Source organism: Macrosteles quadrilineatus, unplaced genomic scaffold (genome assembly GCF_028750875.1).
Source record: "Macrosteles quadrilineatus isolate MER2022 unplaced genomic scaffold, UCM_ALF_1.0 Scaffold_1__1_contigs__length_201487025, whole genome shotgun sequence".
NCBI classification, from domain to species: Eukaryota; Metazoa; Arthropoda; class Insecta; order Hemiptera; family Cicadellidae; genus Macrosteles; species Macrosteles quadrilineatus.
Genome location: NW_026542594.1, coordinates 128,016,497 through 128,033,480, shown reverse-complemented (window position 1 = coordinate 128,033,480; position 16,984 = coordinate 128,016,497). Strand labels below are relative to the sequence as shown.

General features: G+C 36.6%; 1 protein-coding gene across 1 annotated transcript in view; it reads left to right on the top strand.

Annotated features, from left to right (window-relative positions):
* Positions 1-16,984, top strand: part of LOC128984621 (ERI1 exoribonuclease 3-like) — a 30,812-nt gene that overhangs the window by 5,108 nt on the left and 8,720 nt on the right. Inside the window, exon 2 of the mRNA XM_054403959.1 lies at positions 8,411-8,593. Coding sequence (XP_054259934.1) covers positions 8,435-8,593 — 159 coding nt within the window. The 5' untranslated portion in view covers positions 8,411-8,434. The remainder of the gene's footprint in view (positions 1-8,410; positions 8,594-16,984) is intronic.

Sequence of the window (16,984 nt, the reverse complement as noted above, 5' to 3'; positions counted from 1 at the left end):
TTACATCACGTGTTTAAATATAACTTATTCCATTAATTAATGTTAGTTATTTTTCATTTGAGTTTTCATTCAAGCACCAAATAGAATGTGTATTACAGTAAATAAATTAAATTAAACCTTTTACAAGTACGTGTTATTTTATTTTTATTTTATCTATAGTTTTCATTATTTGTTGCAAAGGATATTACATTTTAATGTATTGCAAAAAATGTGTAAGGTACCTGCTAGGTATATTACAATTTTATAAATACAATAATTACAACAAGAACAAATCATAAAATAACACCGTACATTGTAGCTATTTTCAGACTTAAAATATTACATACAATTAGTTTGTGCAAAATACAGCATTCCAACAGGTTTACATATTAATTCACCTTGAAATTAGCTATTTGAAATTAGTGTGCATGTAAATGCGTTACATTGTGTACCGTATATGTTCTCGTATAATCATACTGGGGGCCCCATCGGCAAATTCGCCCGGGGCCTCTGAAGTCCTAAGTCCGGCCCTGTTAAAAACTAATGAAGCTCGTTACTCAACCAGAGTAATGATTGTAAATAAAGTTAGAAAAACTAATAATAATCCGATCCCTAGAAATAAGTATCTGTCGAGGTTCAAGCCACTGAAACAGGTTGCTGCCAGTATCAGAGACAAACTACAGCAGAACAGCGCTGTTATCACGAAGGCAGATAAGGGCAATTGTATTGTCATCCTTGACAGACAGGAGTACGCAAACAAAGTCCACGATTCCATTGAGAACAACAACATCGATCTCCTGTTACAGGATCCCACAGCATCTTATTCTAAGGATATAAATAAAATGATTTCATCCTGTACCAACCTTTTGTCTAAAGAGGAAATCATGCAAAACAAAATGACAAAACCGCAAGCTCCAATTCTACGTGGGTTACCAAAGATACATAAACAAAACGTCCCAATTAGGCCCTTAGTTAATTATAGACCGTCACCGGCATATAAAATTGCACAGAAATTAGATAAGATTATTAGGAGGGAAACCAAGTTAGAAAATGACCATAGTGTAAAGAATACAATTGATTTGGTAAATAAAATATCTAACATTGAACTAAAGGGATCCTATATACTCGCTTCATTTGATGTTGTAAATTTATTTACTAACGTACCAATCGATGAAACTTTAGATATATTGAAAGATAATTTGAATACACACTCTACATTGTCTAACGAGGCTAAAAACAAAATTATAAACTTAACAAGATGTGTTTTAAAACAGAATTATTTTATGTTTGATAACAAGTACCTATTACAAACAAAACGAGGGACTGACAATGGGATCGCCTCTTTCCAGTGTTCTGTCAGAACTGTTTTTGAATAAAATTGAAAACAAGTTTCTATTCTCCGATTTAAATCGCTATAAGAGCAAAATCATCCATTACAGCAGATACGTAGACGATACATTTATTGTATTCCAGGGCAATGAAAGGCAGATAAAGCTACTCAGCACATACTTTAATACTTTTCACAAAAACTTGACATTTACAGTTGAAATTGAGAAAAATAAGACATTAAATTTCCTAGACGTTACCATCACAAGAGCAGACAACAGGTTAGATTTTAAAATTTATCGGAAACCTACAACCACTGACCAGACAATTCATTCAACTTCGCATCATCCCCATAATTATAAATTATCTGCCTACAATAGCTACGTCCATAGACTGCTTGCCATACCACTAAGCCCAGAAAATTACAACAATGAAGTGGACATATTAAAATACATCGCAGTATCTAACGGATATGAGAGTGCCCTGATAGACAAACTGATTAGGAAACAAAGAAACAAGAAAAAGGATAATCAGATACATACAAAAGAACCCAAAAAATATGTTAGTGCGGAATATGGCATTGCACTTAATAATGTTCTCAAAAAAGAATTGGCAAAAAACAATATCACAGTTGCTTACAAAACCACAAACAAACTGTCCAGTAATTTAAAAGAAAGACAAACTGACAATAGCGACAAATTAAACAACACTGGAGTGTAAAAAAAAAACATGTAATGATTGCCCCAGTTTTTATATTGGGCAAACATCACGCTCTTTTGCAACTAGATTTAAGGAACATTTACCTAGAAAGAACTCCAAATCAGCTTTTGCCAACCATATCATTGATTCAAACCATAGTTATACCGACATACAAACAAATTTAGAAGTAATGCATACTTGTCATAAAAGTAAATATATGGACACCATCGAGGAATTTGAGATTTACCGAGCAGCTAAAGTACATCCAAACCATATTTTAAACGAACAACCCTCATTCCAGTCTAACATTATTTATAATACCGCCATTCACATCCTGGAACAAGACCAAAGAAAAGGTTCTGATAAGAGAAGTGAGGATGGAGGGGCTACCGACTACGGCACACGTCAGTCATGACTTGTCTTCTACCGGCGCCGGACCCCGTGTGTAACGTTTTTAATGTATTGGCCATGTTTATAAATGTTTTTTTCGTACCGTTCGTGTGTTATGTGTTTTTCGGTGTGTTTTCAAAAATTGACGACCTTCACGTGAGGAAAATGTTTTAACTTTTTTACCTTCACCAGATGATGTGCTCCACGAGCACGAAACTGCAGTAGTGACAAACTACACGCAAGGACCATATTGACAGAGGTAAATTAAACCATTATTACCATATTGATTGCTGCTTAGTAGGTGGTTTTCTTCCAAGAATGAGATTAGTTGGTGGTTTATAGCTTTTTCGAGGTATTTAGATAGCACTGGCAGCACCGAGATGGGGCGGTAGTTTTCCATAAGGCGGTCATCTCCTTTCTTGTATTTGGGGTAGACCAAAGCTTGTTTCATCGCTTGAGGCACTGTTGACTGTATAATTGATGGGTTTATGATATCTAGAAGGGGTATAATCAGTTTGTCTTGGCAATGTTTTATTATCTTATTTGAGATTTCGTCTAGGCCTGATGAATTTGTTATGAGCTGTGCTTACCAGGTTCCTCAGATGGATTTGATTTTGGTCCCAGAAGACGTGGTTGGGTTTCTGCTTTAGGGTAATGTACCTTTTTGGCATGGTGTTATTTATCTCATATTATTAATATTCTTGTGAAATTTTTGTATTTCTCTTCAACACTTTGTGTAGAGTAGACTTCCTCCCAATCCTGGTTTCTGAGGCTAAGTTTCAGATGGTCAAGTCTGTCTGTTGTGGTTGGTATAATGAGCTTTTTTACTGGTTTATTTTGTTCAGCAGAGTGGTTAATCATCTTGCATTTAATCCCTAAATGATCCGACATTGGAAATTTGTGGGTGTTGAGGGTCAGGTTTTTTAGTCCCAAATTTGTAGCACAGAGATCGATAGGCCTACTACTGATTGAGGTGGGGGTTATTCTTGTATAGGGGATGTCTCCAGCTTCCAGGTTGCGTTCCAGTAGAAAATGTTTAAGTTTGATGGTGTCGGGTTCTTGGGGTTAAAGTAGGTTTACGTTTAGGTTGCCCATAAATATAATATCCTTCTTCTTTTTTGAGTATGTTGAGAGAAGTGCGTCAATGTATTTTAAGCAGTTGTCGAGGTTTGTTGATGGCGATCTATATGCTCCGATGATGATAAGTTTTTGATCTTGGGTGCTGAGGGTTACTATTTCAGAAACTAGTTCTTCGCAAAAGGCATCTGTATTGATCTTGGAGTAATTGTTTTGATTTTCCTCTTTAACGAAAGCAGCTATCCCTCCCCATCTGTGTTGTTTTCTGGAGTAGTTGCTAAGTAACATGTATCCCTGTATGTGGATGGTTTCCATACATTCAGCTAGGTGGCCATGTCCAGAAATTATTAGCACATCAGGATTTATTGAGTGAAGTTCTATGTCTAGCTGGTTTATTTTTTTCTGTAGGCCTCTTTGGATATTTATATAGACCTATAGTACTGTTAGTTCTTTTTTGTGGTGAATTTTGTTGGGTTTTGTGGCAGATTGGTTGCATTTGATTTGGCTTGGCTGGTCCTGTTCCAGGTCTAAGTAGTTTTTTTTTCCTAGGACGCTAGGCACGAGCCTGGGATTGTTTTTCACATTACTTCAGGCTAGACCTAGGGGTTGCGGCATTATCACGTGGATAAAATCCATTGGTGACTTGGCGGGGATCGAACCCGGGACCTCAGGGTCTGAAGTCCCGCGCTCTAACCACTACGCCAGCTCGCTCCCCAGGTCTAAGTAGTAGCGATGGTGATGATTTTTTGCGAGTTTTTTGACAGGGTAATTTCAGGGTAGGTTGCTGAAGTCTCGTGGCCGTCTTCATGTTTATCCTCTGTAGGCCCACTTTGGACAAAGTAAGTTTGTGTTTGCTTTGTGATTCAGTGGCCATAGTATGTGTTATTTGGGGCACATTTATATTTTCGCAGTTGTTGGTTGTATTAGGGAGCAGTGGTTATGAATTGGTTTGTCTTTGGGAATAGGCCCATTTTGTGTGTGTGTCAACTCGAGGTGTTGCTGTATTATTTCCACTATAGGCCTAGGGCAGGTCAGTTTGGAGTTCTTTATGATGGTGTGTGCAAGGGTTGTAGCTCCTTTTTTGTTGGGGTGGATCCCGTCCGGTCTGTAGTTGTCGTTTTCTCAGGCTGAGCTTGTGTCTATATAAATTATTCTTAATTGTTCACACATAAACCTATATGCAGCGTTTGTGTCATTTATGTATCTGTCTCCAACATCTCTTCTGTAGAGAAGGCCGTTAACGAACCACTGAGTGTTTGGGAATTTTTTCTGGGCTGCCTCAATAGTTAGCCAGAGGGGTCTCATTCTATGGTTTGGGGTTTCTCCGCTAGCTACGTTGTTGGAGCCTATGTTTATTATTACTTTCCCAGGGATTTGTTTGGCCTCACTTATAAATTTGCTTACGTCCCTTATCTGTGCTCCTGGCATGATTTCTGTTGTGATATTTAGTTTGTAGTTGTTTTTGATGATGCTGGCTGCAGCTCTGAGGGTCGAGTCGCCTATAAGTAGTGCTTCATGCTGTGTTTTCATCGGGTCGCTGGTCAGTCCAGGTCTATTTTCTTGGTGGTTAGTATTGTTTCGGGTTTCTGTATCGCAGCTAATGTTTTTAGTATGTTCATGTGCATCGTTAGGTTGGGTGGAACAGATTTCCTTCATTAGGTCTATAGTGTTTGGAGGGTGAGAGTTTAAATCGGGTTGTTTTAAATGGTCGTAAGTGCTCAGGTGGCTGGCTGTGCTGTTGATCAGTTCTCGGACAGTCTCTTCCATCTTCATTATAACTTCCATCTTGATGGCCACTATATCGGAGAGTTTGTCATTTTCCATTTTTTTTATCCGTAATTGTTTTTGTAGTGTTCTAATATCCTCCATGAGGAGTTCTACAATTTTTTCCATTTGGTCAGGTTTTGTTTCATTAGGCGTGTCTTCTTGTGGGCTTGAGGCGTTGGGAGTTAGGTCACTTTTTCCTGGGGTTGGGCCTAGCCCAGAGTTGCAAGGTCCATTGTCATTTCTCACCGCAGGTCTAAGTTTGTTGTTCAGTCCTTGCACATCCAGTTAAATAGAAGTTTGTCATTTATCATGCCTTTGTACTGCTTGTCTGTTACATTTACACATTTAATGTGGTACCACACTGAGCAGTCACATTCAATGGCTTTGTCATCATTTCTTATATCTAGTTTACATATAGCACATAGTGGTGTAGAGTCATTACTCCCAGTCATCTTATTCTAGGTTTGGTTGGGTAAGAGATCTTTGGTAAGGTGGTTGGTCTTTGGTAGTGTTGGGGGTTGGCAGGTGTTTCTAGGTTTGGGTTAGGGCTGGAGGTTTGATGTTGCAGGATAGAAACTATCGATTGGATTAGTAAACCTTCATGCAATTTTTTCACAATCAGCAAGTTTGGTTGGTTAGGTTAAGTTATGATAGATAATTTTATAATATATATATTTTAAAATATTGATTATTAATCAATATTTTCAATTGTATAGTTTCAATCAATATTAGCATAGCCCAATTAAGAAACTGTACCCAAATTAGGCCCTACCTTTTATAGTTCTAGCCTTTGATTGGTAAAGTAGGCTAACATCAGGCCTAGAATTAAGTTTTTTTACAATTCCTATATTGAATCTTCTAATACTTTTCATTGAAATGGCGACCATACAAAGTAGGTACAGTAGTCGCAGTTAGTCTGGGCGCGCGGACCCTTGTGTACTAGCCGTGCTGAGAGTAACGGCTCGCTCACCATCACAGCCTCGCTGAACAACCCCAGAAAGCCGTATGGGTCAGATGTTTTGGGAAATGAGCAATAAACATTCCCCTCTACCGGGGCTATAGAATACAGGGGCTGGCTTACGTGGACTAGCAAAGTGGTCCCACTGCCGTGTGGCTGTGACGTCACCGCGCTGACTCCACGGGTTTAGCTAGCGCGCGACACATATACAAATCGCTCATTTAAATGCTTCCCTAAATGTACACAATTAAATTGTCCTTATAAAACTTATATCGTTGTAATCTGCATTCACTACAGAATCTGATGGACCAAAAATATTTTAGTTATGATCAATAATATGTATTTTAAAAGGGGAAAATTATAACGATTACAAACCTGTGAACTACAAAAAGTCACTAAGCGGGGATTTTTTTTATTTTTGGGATAGGAACAAACTTTGAGCGAGAAAAATATTCATTAATAGTTCTATTTCAATAATTAGCCTGAAAATTTTCGATAAAACCAACGGGTCGTTTATTGCTTATCAGGAAGTAAGGCTTTATAAACTTGGCGATCACATTACATCGTTCCGCACATGTCCGCATCGTGCTGTTTATAACATGATAGTAAAAAAATGTTATGATCCTAAAACAATTGCACTGCTTCTATTAGTGAAACAAGTAATTAGTGCTAAAACTGAATTTTAAGAATTGTGTAGACTTAAGGCTTAGAATGTTATTTTATCTTGTTTGATATTCCGGTACCCCTTGTCATATAATTCTAATACACTTGGTTGGGCATCTTTTAGGAATGTGTAATGGTTTAGGTAATTTTATATTGTCTGTTAAACAAACTGTTTATCCGTAGAAAATAAGTAAAAGAGCGTCATCTTCTGATCATTTTTCTTCTATCTTCTTCAGAAACAAACGGAAGACGCGAATAACAATGAAAGAGCGAATTTGTTTTTACGCGTATTTGATGCAGTGTTGCCATAACAACAACCTAAAATTTGCGAGGCGAACGGCAAAATTACCCGCCAGCGCTCAGTTGTAACAATTGTCTTTTGAGACGATTTATTAATGAACTGTTAGGGGTATTTAAGAATTGTTAAGTAATTACTAAGGAAGAACTGATTGACTACAACTCTCGCTGAAAGTTTGTGCCTAACCCGAAAATTAAAATGTTCCTCGCTTAGTGACTTTTGCAAGTTTCATTATTGTAGTTTCTCTACGTTTGTTGGTATAAAACCAATTTACTTGTGGTAAACTAAAAACTGTTTGGATATTTGGATTCTACAGTTAATGCAGAATAAAACGATATAAGTATCATATGAGAAATATGTTCGTACAACGGTAGGGGAGCGTGTAAAAGAGTGAGATTTTCGCTGGCCGCGTAATGGAAACAGGCCCGACTGTCAGCCCGGTGACGTCACAGGAGGTGGGGGAGCGGGGCCGTGTCGGCAAGTGCTACATCAAAGACGTGAGCTAGCCCCTGTATTCTATAGCCCCGCCCCTCTACACCCTCCGCCCTAGCGCGGGCACGCGCCTAGACTAGCTGCAACTACTGTAAGGTAAGTTACTTATTTTACTTAAGCCATATATGAAAGGAGATGAGTGTAGGATGAGTGGTTCGATTTTTTAGTCTTGTTAGTGACTAATGCCGATATATTCCTTTGACGCAGCTGTTAATTAATGTGTATTTCTAATGGGATGGTGGCCTCGCCCTGGAATCTAGCTAGGGAGGTTTTCAAATTGTGGATTGGTCTATTTAAAGGCATGCACTGTGGGTGCAATATTTCCTGGCATGGAGTAATGTCCGCACAAGTGAGTACTACGACTATCCGCAGTACTAGGCCTATCCTGTTAATTAGACTAACATCAGGCCTGGGCTTAAGCTTTTTACGATTTCTATATTGAATCGTCTAATGTGTACTTCTATACTGGAATTATGGCGTCTTGTAATCCAGCTAGAGAGGTCTCAATTGTGGATAGGGCTCTTTAAAGGTGTTCACTGTTACAGTTACTAGATTAGGAATGTAATGTGACGTCATTTGGAACAGACATGCGTGGTAGCGGCGCGAGTCTGACGTGCGAATAGCCACTGCCTTGTTTATGAAGAAGAACAGAACTAGCACCACTCACCTGGCTCTCACTAAGTAACACACTAACACAGCATAGATAAATTTACTTTAACATTACTAGTAATGTGTGAATATAATTTTCCGCATTTTTGTAGGTCCTTAATCTTATATACAGATAAATGGCGAGATATCATTCACTGCTTCATTGGAGAAAACAAATGCCATCATCAGGTAGTATTACTAAAACTATGAAGTTTGGAAACTTCCAAAAAAGGTACCATTATTTGATATTGGACTTCGAAAGTACTTGTGAATACATGGTTTCATTGAAAAATCAGGTATGGGTTCCATATAATATAATGGCAATAACATATCAGAATATTTAGTTATAATTTGCTGTAGGCCTAGTGAATGTGTTAAGCGTGAGTTATGCAAAATGTTTGCAGCACTGGACTGAAGGAACAGTTTAAATTCATTATTTTCTCCTATAGGCTCATAGGATAATATCAAATTAATTAATGCTTTCACTTAATAGGTCATGTGTGGTGAAGGCTAGGGCCTTCATAAAACAAATAAGTTAAGTTATGTTTAGTTAACTTACTGTAGCCTACATAAGTCATTGTAAACTTACCTGTGAGTGACTTATGTTGCAACCAGTGAATAACTAAACTTTGTAGTTTATTACTAACTTATAGTTACAGAATAAGTATATGCTTAACACGTTCGCTGCTACGGACGTTCCGGAACGTCAAACGGGCCACGGCGCCGTTCATTGATGTTTAACGCTACCATGGAGCAGCCAGCTTGTCACGAGCGTCCTATATTTCTTTGCAGCTCGTGGGGACGTACTTTTCTGACGATAAAAAATATAGGTAGTTTCCCAAAATCACCACCAGGGTTGTTTAGAACAGGGCTTTGTCCCACCTCTTTCCTGCTAGATAGCGACACTACTTTACCGACTGCAACCTGGGTAGTGCTGCTATCTATCAGAATCACTTAGTACTATGTCCAAAGCCAGTTTTATTGCAGAAAATTGCCATCCAGTACAACTACTGTTGTTTTTACTGTAATTCAGTGTATCGGCAGCAATGTTTACGCAGCGGCGAGCGTTAGTTCAGCTCCTGGAGCCCTCCCGGCATCTAGCGGTCAGCAGCGAACGTGTTAAAGTGATCTTGCTTTAAAAACTGTTACTTATTGGTCAGTGGTTTGTATTGTCAAAACACCTGGCATCCATAATTTCATAAAAAAGTGTAGGCCTATTCCCGTTTGAAGACTGAATGACACACTAGTGTTTGCAGGTAACATTTGACCAATTATTTAAGTGCCTGTGGGTTGTCAGCACGGCTACCATGCCGTGAAATGCTGTGGCTTGCTAGGGCTAAAGGTGCATTGTCCCTGAAGCGACTCTTGCGATAGTAGCTGAGCGATAGTAGCTAACCATGTCATTGTCCCTGAAGCGATTGTTCTAGAGCGATTCTGTATATTAGTTTGCTGACTTTCGAGTTAATTGGTGCTATGAGTGCCATGACACCTCCTAATTTTAAAACGTTTTTACTAGCTCGCTTTTTTGTCCGGTACAAACTTTGCAATAAATTTTAAACTAACTTCCCGACGAGCTAGAGAAATGAAACTAGAGAACACAGCTCACAAATGGATGACAATGTAATACTATAACATTTAATTTTCATATTTTCCTTGGGCTAAGCCCCATGGGCTTCCAAATTTTCCATGTTTACATTTTGAAGTCAGCCGTAAATACTTAAATTCGACAGTTCGAAAAGCTTGGGTAGAGGTACAGGTTCTGCTCCCGAGAGATTCTAAATATAAAATAAGCAGTTCAAAGGAAATATAAAACATATCACTTCAGATAATAAGGGTTTGGTATGTATTAACAGGCCATATGAAATAGATTTAACATATTTACACATTAAAGACTAAAAAGTAGAAAATAAATTATAAATAAAAATCTTTTTTTTAAATGCCACGTTTTTAAACGCACTATAAAGTAAAAAATAATTTATAAATATGTGGAGGGAAATACTTAAAATATTTAAAACTAAAAACGTGGGGTGCATGCAATAGATAATAATAGTTCAATAGGTAAAGATAATTGTAAATCAGCATGTGCCCACGTTTTTTTTTTTTAATCTTACAAGTATTTATTCTCCCCACATATTTATAAATTATTTTTTACTTTATAGTGCGCTTAAAAACGTTGCATTTTTAAAAAGTATTTTCATTTATGATTTATAATAGTAGCGATTTAATATTACGTACATATCTGATATCTTCTTTAGGGGTAAAACACAGTTTTGTTTTCTTTGAAGACATTACGAGCAAAACAAGTCTACACACAACACGAATCGCTCAGCGACTGCGACTCTGACTGCCCTCAGAGCAGACCCGCTACAGTCGCTGTGTTCAGCCGCTAGCCGCTCCAGTCGCAGTCGCGTCAAGGACAATGGTCCCATTTGAAACAACGCTAACCAGTGCTCAGCTACTATCGCTGAGCTACTATCGCTCAGCTACTATCGCAAGAGTCGCTTCAGGGACAATGCACCTTAAGTACCTATTTTCTGAATCTTAGATGCGAGCCTAAGCCTAGCCGATGTGAGGTTTGTGGACTATCGTGAAACAGTTTACATAGACATAGACATAGACATAGACTTTATTTGCACAAAACATTCCATACATGTCATAACATTTAGAATAGGTGCATTGTCAAAATTAAATCCATACATAAAATATTTAAAATTAAAACTTTTAACTTAAAACTAAACACTTAAATAAAAAAATAAAAAAAATTCTAAATTGTAGTTCTGTAAAAATCTTCAATTAAGTAAAAAGCCTTGTCAATAAGAAAATTATCTATTGTATCTTTAAATTTGGTTTTGCTTAGTGACTTATAGCATGGCGGAAGCACATTGTACAATCTCAGCCCAGCGTACAATGGAGATTTTTCATATAGGGTCAAACGGTGTCTGGGGAGTCTAAATATATTTTCATTTCGGGTTTCATGCCTGTGATTAAAATGTATTGTTTCTGGTATTTAAACATCATGATCATTTTCTCCAGTTTTTGCTATAATAATATAAAATTGTTAGGTAGTGTTTAAACATAGTAACTATATATTCTGCCGTGCGGCTCCAGGATTAGAATAGACGGCAGTATCCCCTGCTAGAGGTGAATAAAATTATAAAGAGGCGACTAAAAGTTGGGGAGCACACTAATTTTCTTTGGTGCCTTCTCTCCATAACAGCATTTGGTATTTCGTGGCTGCAGTTCATCCTGTGACTACCATATATAGGCCTACAGTAGACTCCCTCTTATCCAGACACCTTTTGACTGGACTTCGTTTTAACCAGACTAGATTCGGTAGAAGTGACATCTCTTTATCCGGACAATTTTTATCAGCACATCGGTTTAACCGGACTAGATCGGCGGGAAGTGGGCGGTACTGAAACGACTGTTCTCGTGGAAAAGATTTGAGACCAGTGATCACGTGTCTAAAAACACTGTTCTCCTAAATTTAAGTCAAATACTGTATACAGTATGCATTTAAACGGTCCGTTTAAACAAGTTTTTTGGGGCGTCGGTTTAACCGGAAAAACCTCCTCGGGGCCGAGGCCAGTCCAGATAAGAGGGAGTCTACTGTACCCACCAAAACCATTGACTTTTTATTCTGGTGATAGGTGGTGTCTAGGGGGATTAACTTCAAGGAGGGGACGCTTTGAAGTTTCGTTGAAGCCAGCGTGGCCGCGTGCTGCCATCAGTGCCGTTTTATGTCTCCCTCCACTCATACTGCGTTCTACAGGTTTCAACACTCAAATCATGAGTAATGTGTCTATTTGAACAATTTTCTGTGAAGAGAAATAAAATAAGTCCTTTAAATGTCTAGGCCTATGATAAAAGCACTATGGCATCAGAAGATGCAATAACTGAAAGTTTAAATCAAATCAAATCAAATATGTCTTTATTCATAATATATACAATTTATGTACAATGAATGGTGTCAGGTCTTATTTCTGAGAAATAAAAATAAGTACCTAAATTAAAATTAATCTATTTACATGTGATGTATCAAAACCAAATCTCAAATCTCAAAACCATCAAAACTTAGGAAAAGTTTTGATTTGGAGACTAGATCACCAAGTTTCGAGATTCAAAAGTTTCAAAATTGAAGATTTTGGCAGTTTTATTTTTTAAACTGCTGACATTTTTTTGTGCCATTGTTATTGTTTTTAATGCTGTTTCCAAACAAGCTGGTAGAAACAGAGCAAACATCACCATTAACAGTAATGAAACAAGTAAATTTTATTCTGAACTTCAAAAGGTATCTTAAATACTATAACTGGTACAATTCAGTTTCACATCAATATTTTTACTAAACACAAAGATATATTGACCACTAAATGTTCTAATTAATCTAATATTCATGTTTATGTTGGTGTTAGAAGTTTAATTTTTGTTTGTTGGTTGTTTATGAAAAATTATGTTGTATTGGGTTTTAAGATTATCAGTCTGTAATGGGAATATAGTAATAGTAAACGTTATTAATTTGTCAAATATTCCCACAATACAAAGTAAATTATATTTGCCTCGGATAAACCCACAGAGGGGGTTCGACCCTTATAGTAACAATTTGCCTGGTGGTAAGGAGATACCTCAGGAGGTGAAAATATTACCCACATCTAGTAATTAATCGATATTTATTACATGAACTACAACTGCGGCAATACATACATAGAAATGTGTTTTAAACGATACTCAATCACAACGGTTTACAGTTTGTTGAAACGTGCTCCTTTCTCGTGCCAAATCTACACTACACACTTCACACCTCATGGGCGAATCGTAGCACTTTATTACATGTAATGCGATATCTCAAGATAACCGATACATAATGAATTGGTACATTTACAGGATGATTGATAAACTGGATTTTGTGAAGAGACAGATGCCCCTCCCGATATTCTATAAAATCATATTTACAAATTACGTCGTACAAGACAAATGCCCCTTACGACTTGATACGTGAATTAATTTGATGGCGGGTATAATTAATTTGGATATACTACCGACGCGCGAAACATGTGCCTCACACGGATTAACACGTAAAAAAGTACCCAAAAGACCTCTGCACTTCAGAGACAAAATACAGAGGAACATTAGCTCGACCTTACGACTGAACGCCTATTAAGCTGATTTTGTTAAGACAGATTATTCCCAAACGTACGGTAATATCACTATGCCAGACATATACCCCACACGGAATATTACGCGTAACGTAACACTTTATATAAACTCTTCGTAGCACTTTAAAATACAAAAATAAGATCACAATTCAAAAGGGGACTTTAAATTGGAGAATTACCGATAAAATAACACTCTCTGTATATGTGTCACCATGCGAGATAAGTACCCCACACGGGACACGACACATACACACGACTTAATAAATTACACACTTTGTGAGTTATTAGAATACCACTAATATAGAACCGCAAATCCAAAGGGAACTTCTAATTGAGGAGTACATGATAAAATAACACTCTAAAACAACAAAATGGTACACTCCGAAATAAACTTCTACTAACTTTCCACATTACAAAAAAACTCAACCAAAATGATTTATTACTTGAAATTAAGAGGGCCTTTTATAATCGAACCGACGAGACATATGCCTCCGCTCGATTATATGGTGTAAAATTTAGAGCCTCGAGGTGAGAGACATTTGTCTCTAACCGAGAGTGAGAACGTTCTATACTTTAAGAACTCGATACTGAAAAATTAAAATCGAGACAAACTTTGAAAATATGAGATTGTTAAAGAAATAACATTTTTTGACTTTTGAAGAGATACTTACCCATTTGGAAATATGCCCCGATCGGTAATCAGCGACACTGCCCTCACTTACACATCTTCGAAAAATCATTACTCGATAGCTTGACGGTATGGCACTGAATGTCTTGGTCACCTCTTAGAGAAGTCCGTGTCCCTCCGACTCGTGGTGGGGGGAGAGGGAGGGTAGTGATATGACGGTGGCGCTTGTTGGACTCCACGACAGATCTGCGATTTACTTATATCGCGGGAAATTTGAAATTCACTGTCACAAGTCACATTCATATATTTATGTTATGTCACGGTCAGGAGTCGATCTTTTTCAGTTTTGATTGCATACTTAACATTTTATGATTATGTGTATTTTTTTGTAACCTTGACCTAAGTAAAAAAGTTTCGCGTTTAGGTTTTGAGATTCGAGATTCGGGATTCGATTTTTTAAAGTTTCGGTTTCGGTTTTGAGATTCGAAATTTTTGGTTTTGACCATCACTACTATTTACAAGTATAATACAGTAGACCCTACACCTTTTTACCAACAACGCCATTTAACTTGTTTTATTTAAAAACTCATTAATAGAATAACAAGTGTTCTCAATCATGAAAGCCTTACATTTTTTATTGAATTTCTTAATGTTAGTCTCACTTTTCAAACTTTCGGGCAATCTATTAAAGAATTTGGCACCCTTATATGTGGTCTCTTTTTTTTATTCTAATCTATGTGTTTCTAATTTCAAATTATTTTTGTGCCTAGTGTTATAAGTATGATTATGGCCAAGAAAATTAGTGTTACTCATGTTTTGTTTCACATACATAACACATTCATATACATATAAATTAAATACTGACAAAATTCCTAGTTCACTAAACCTATCCTTTACTTGAGCCTTGTACTTCAAACCTAGCATGATTCTTATACATTTCTTTTTGAGTTTCAATATATTTTTTAAGTTTTTGTGAGTTGTTGCGCCGTATACACAAATGTTATATGCCAAATGTGAGTGAATCAAGCTAAAATATATTACTTTTAAAGTGGCTAAATCACAAAATTTAGATAATCTTCTAAGGACATAAATTCCTGAATTCATTTTTCCTTTAACTTTGTTAATATGTTTATTCCAGTTTAAATTGCAATCCACAATTAAACCCAAAAATTTTGCATCCGTTACTTCTGAAATAATGTTGTCATTTAATTTTATTTCTGTTGAAAAACCATTTTGGTTCTTATTTGTATTACAATTTATAAAGTTTATTTTATTTAAATTTATCTGTAAGTTTAGATTTGTCAAAAATGAAACTATGTTATTTAACTCTTCTTCTGCAGATCTTTTAATATGTTCATCAGTTGGACCTGAAACTTTCAAATTTGAATCATCAGCATACAAAACTACTTTTTTGGCATTCTAATCCACAAATATATCATTAATTCCATTTAATTGAATAATGGGCCTAATACTGACCCCTGTGGGACTCCAAATTTTATGCACTGTGTTTTTTGTATTTTTGTTTGTTTTCCACTAGTTGTAGAAGCTATTTCAACAAACTGTTGCCTATCGGATGGATATGATCTGAACCGATCAAGTGCTTTGCCTTTAATTCCAAACTGTGTCAACATTTTAATCATGGTACCATGACAGACTCTATCAAATGCCTTTTGTAGGTCCATGAATAGTCCAATACATTTTTCACCCCTATCAATGGCATCAATAATGGACTCAATAAATTGAACAGTTGCTGTTTTGGTCGACTTTCTAGCCCTAACTCCATGTTGGTTGCCATTAATTAAACGGTTACTTTCGAGAAAGTACACAAATTTTACAATTTTTACTCTAAATTTATTTGATATTTCTTAACATACCAATGAAATATGACTCGTATGATTAAAAAAATCAAGAACTTATCGGCCAAGAAAATGTTTGACTTTTTATGAACTGCAACGTCTGTGGGTGTATTAAAAGTAAGTGCGACTTTAGATCTTTTCTTAACTTTGGTTATTCAAAATCACCTGTGTTGCACATAAATGGCTATGATAAAGTATACTAAATTTAAAATTGTATTTCACCATCCAAATTAAAACTTGTATTTTAACCTAAATTTTGTAAGCTTGTTTGTAAACTGTAAAACTAAAAATAAATAGTTATTTAAAAATAAAAAATCTATTTGGATAAGTATATATATTTTTATTTTGAGAAACTATAGATTGTTAATTTTTATGGACTTATCATATTGTTTTCAATGTAATTAAAGCTATCATATGTTCAAATTCCAGGGAAATCCATCTAACTTTGATCTTCAATAGTAATCAATAAATATTAGTTTTCCCAGAAAAGATTTAGGCCAACACCATTCGATAGAAAATCTAATTTACTTTAAGTATACCATCGATGAATAACAAAGGTGTTTTAGTTAAGCGGCAGTTTAATTCAAGTCAGCACATGTTGTGTTTTTCCCTTATCTCTCTCCTATGTTGTAGTGGCGGCTTTTTGCCACTCTTCGGCTCCGTGTGTCCCTCTAGTGTTCTGCTAATGCTGGCTTCACCACAACATGTATCCTATATTCCTATTCGCGTGCCCTCTCCTTAATGTTAATCCTCCTAGGTTGGTGGCTAGTCACGCTTAAGTACGGTATTTATTACTGTAGTACCAGAAAGTGATCTTGCTCGAAAAGCTGTTATTAGTCAGTGGTTGTATGAAAATAAATACTGTAGGATAATCCAGAGCTCTGATCATCTAATTACGGTACACAAACCTATCCACCTTTGGAGTATCCCAGTAACCAGTAACCAGTATCCAGTTGGAGTGTGGGGTGCTGGTGGACTCGAGCGAGTCTGTTGATTGTTTTGGTGCAGTAATTTCCCGCATTGCATTATTTTACCTATTTATCGGGCAGG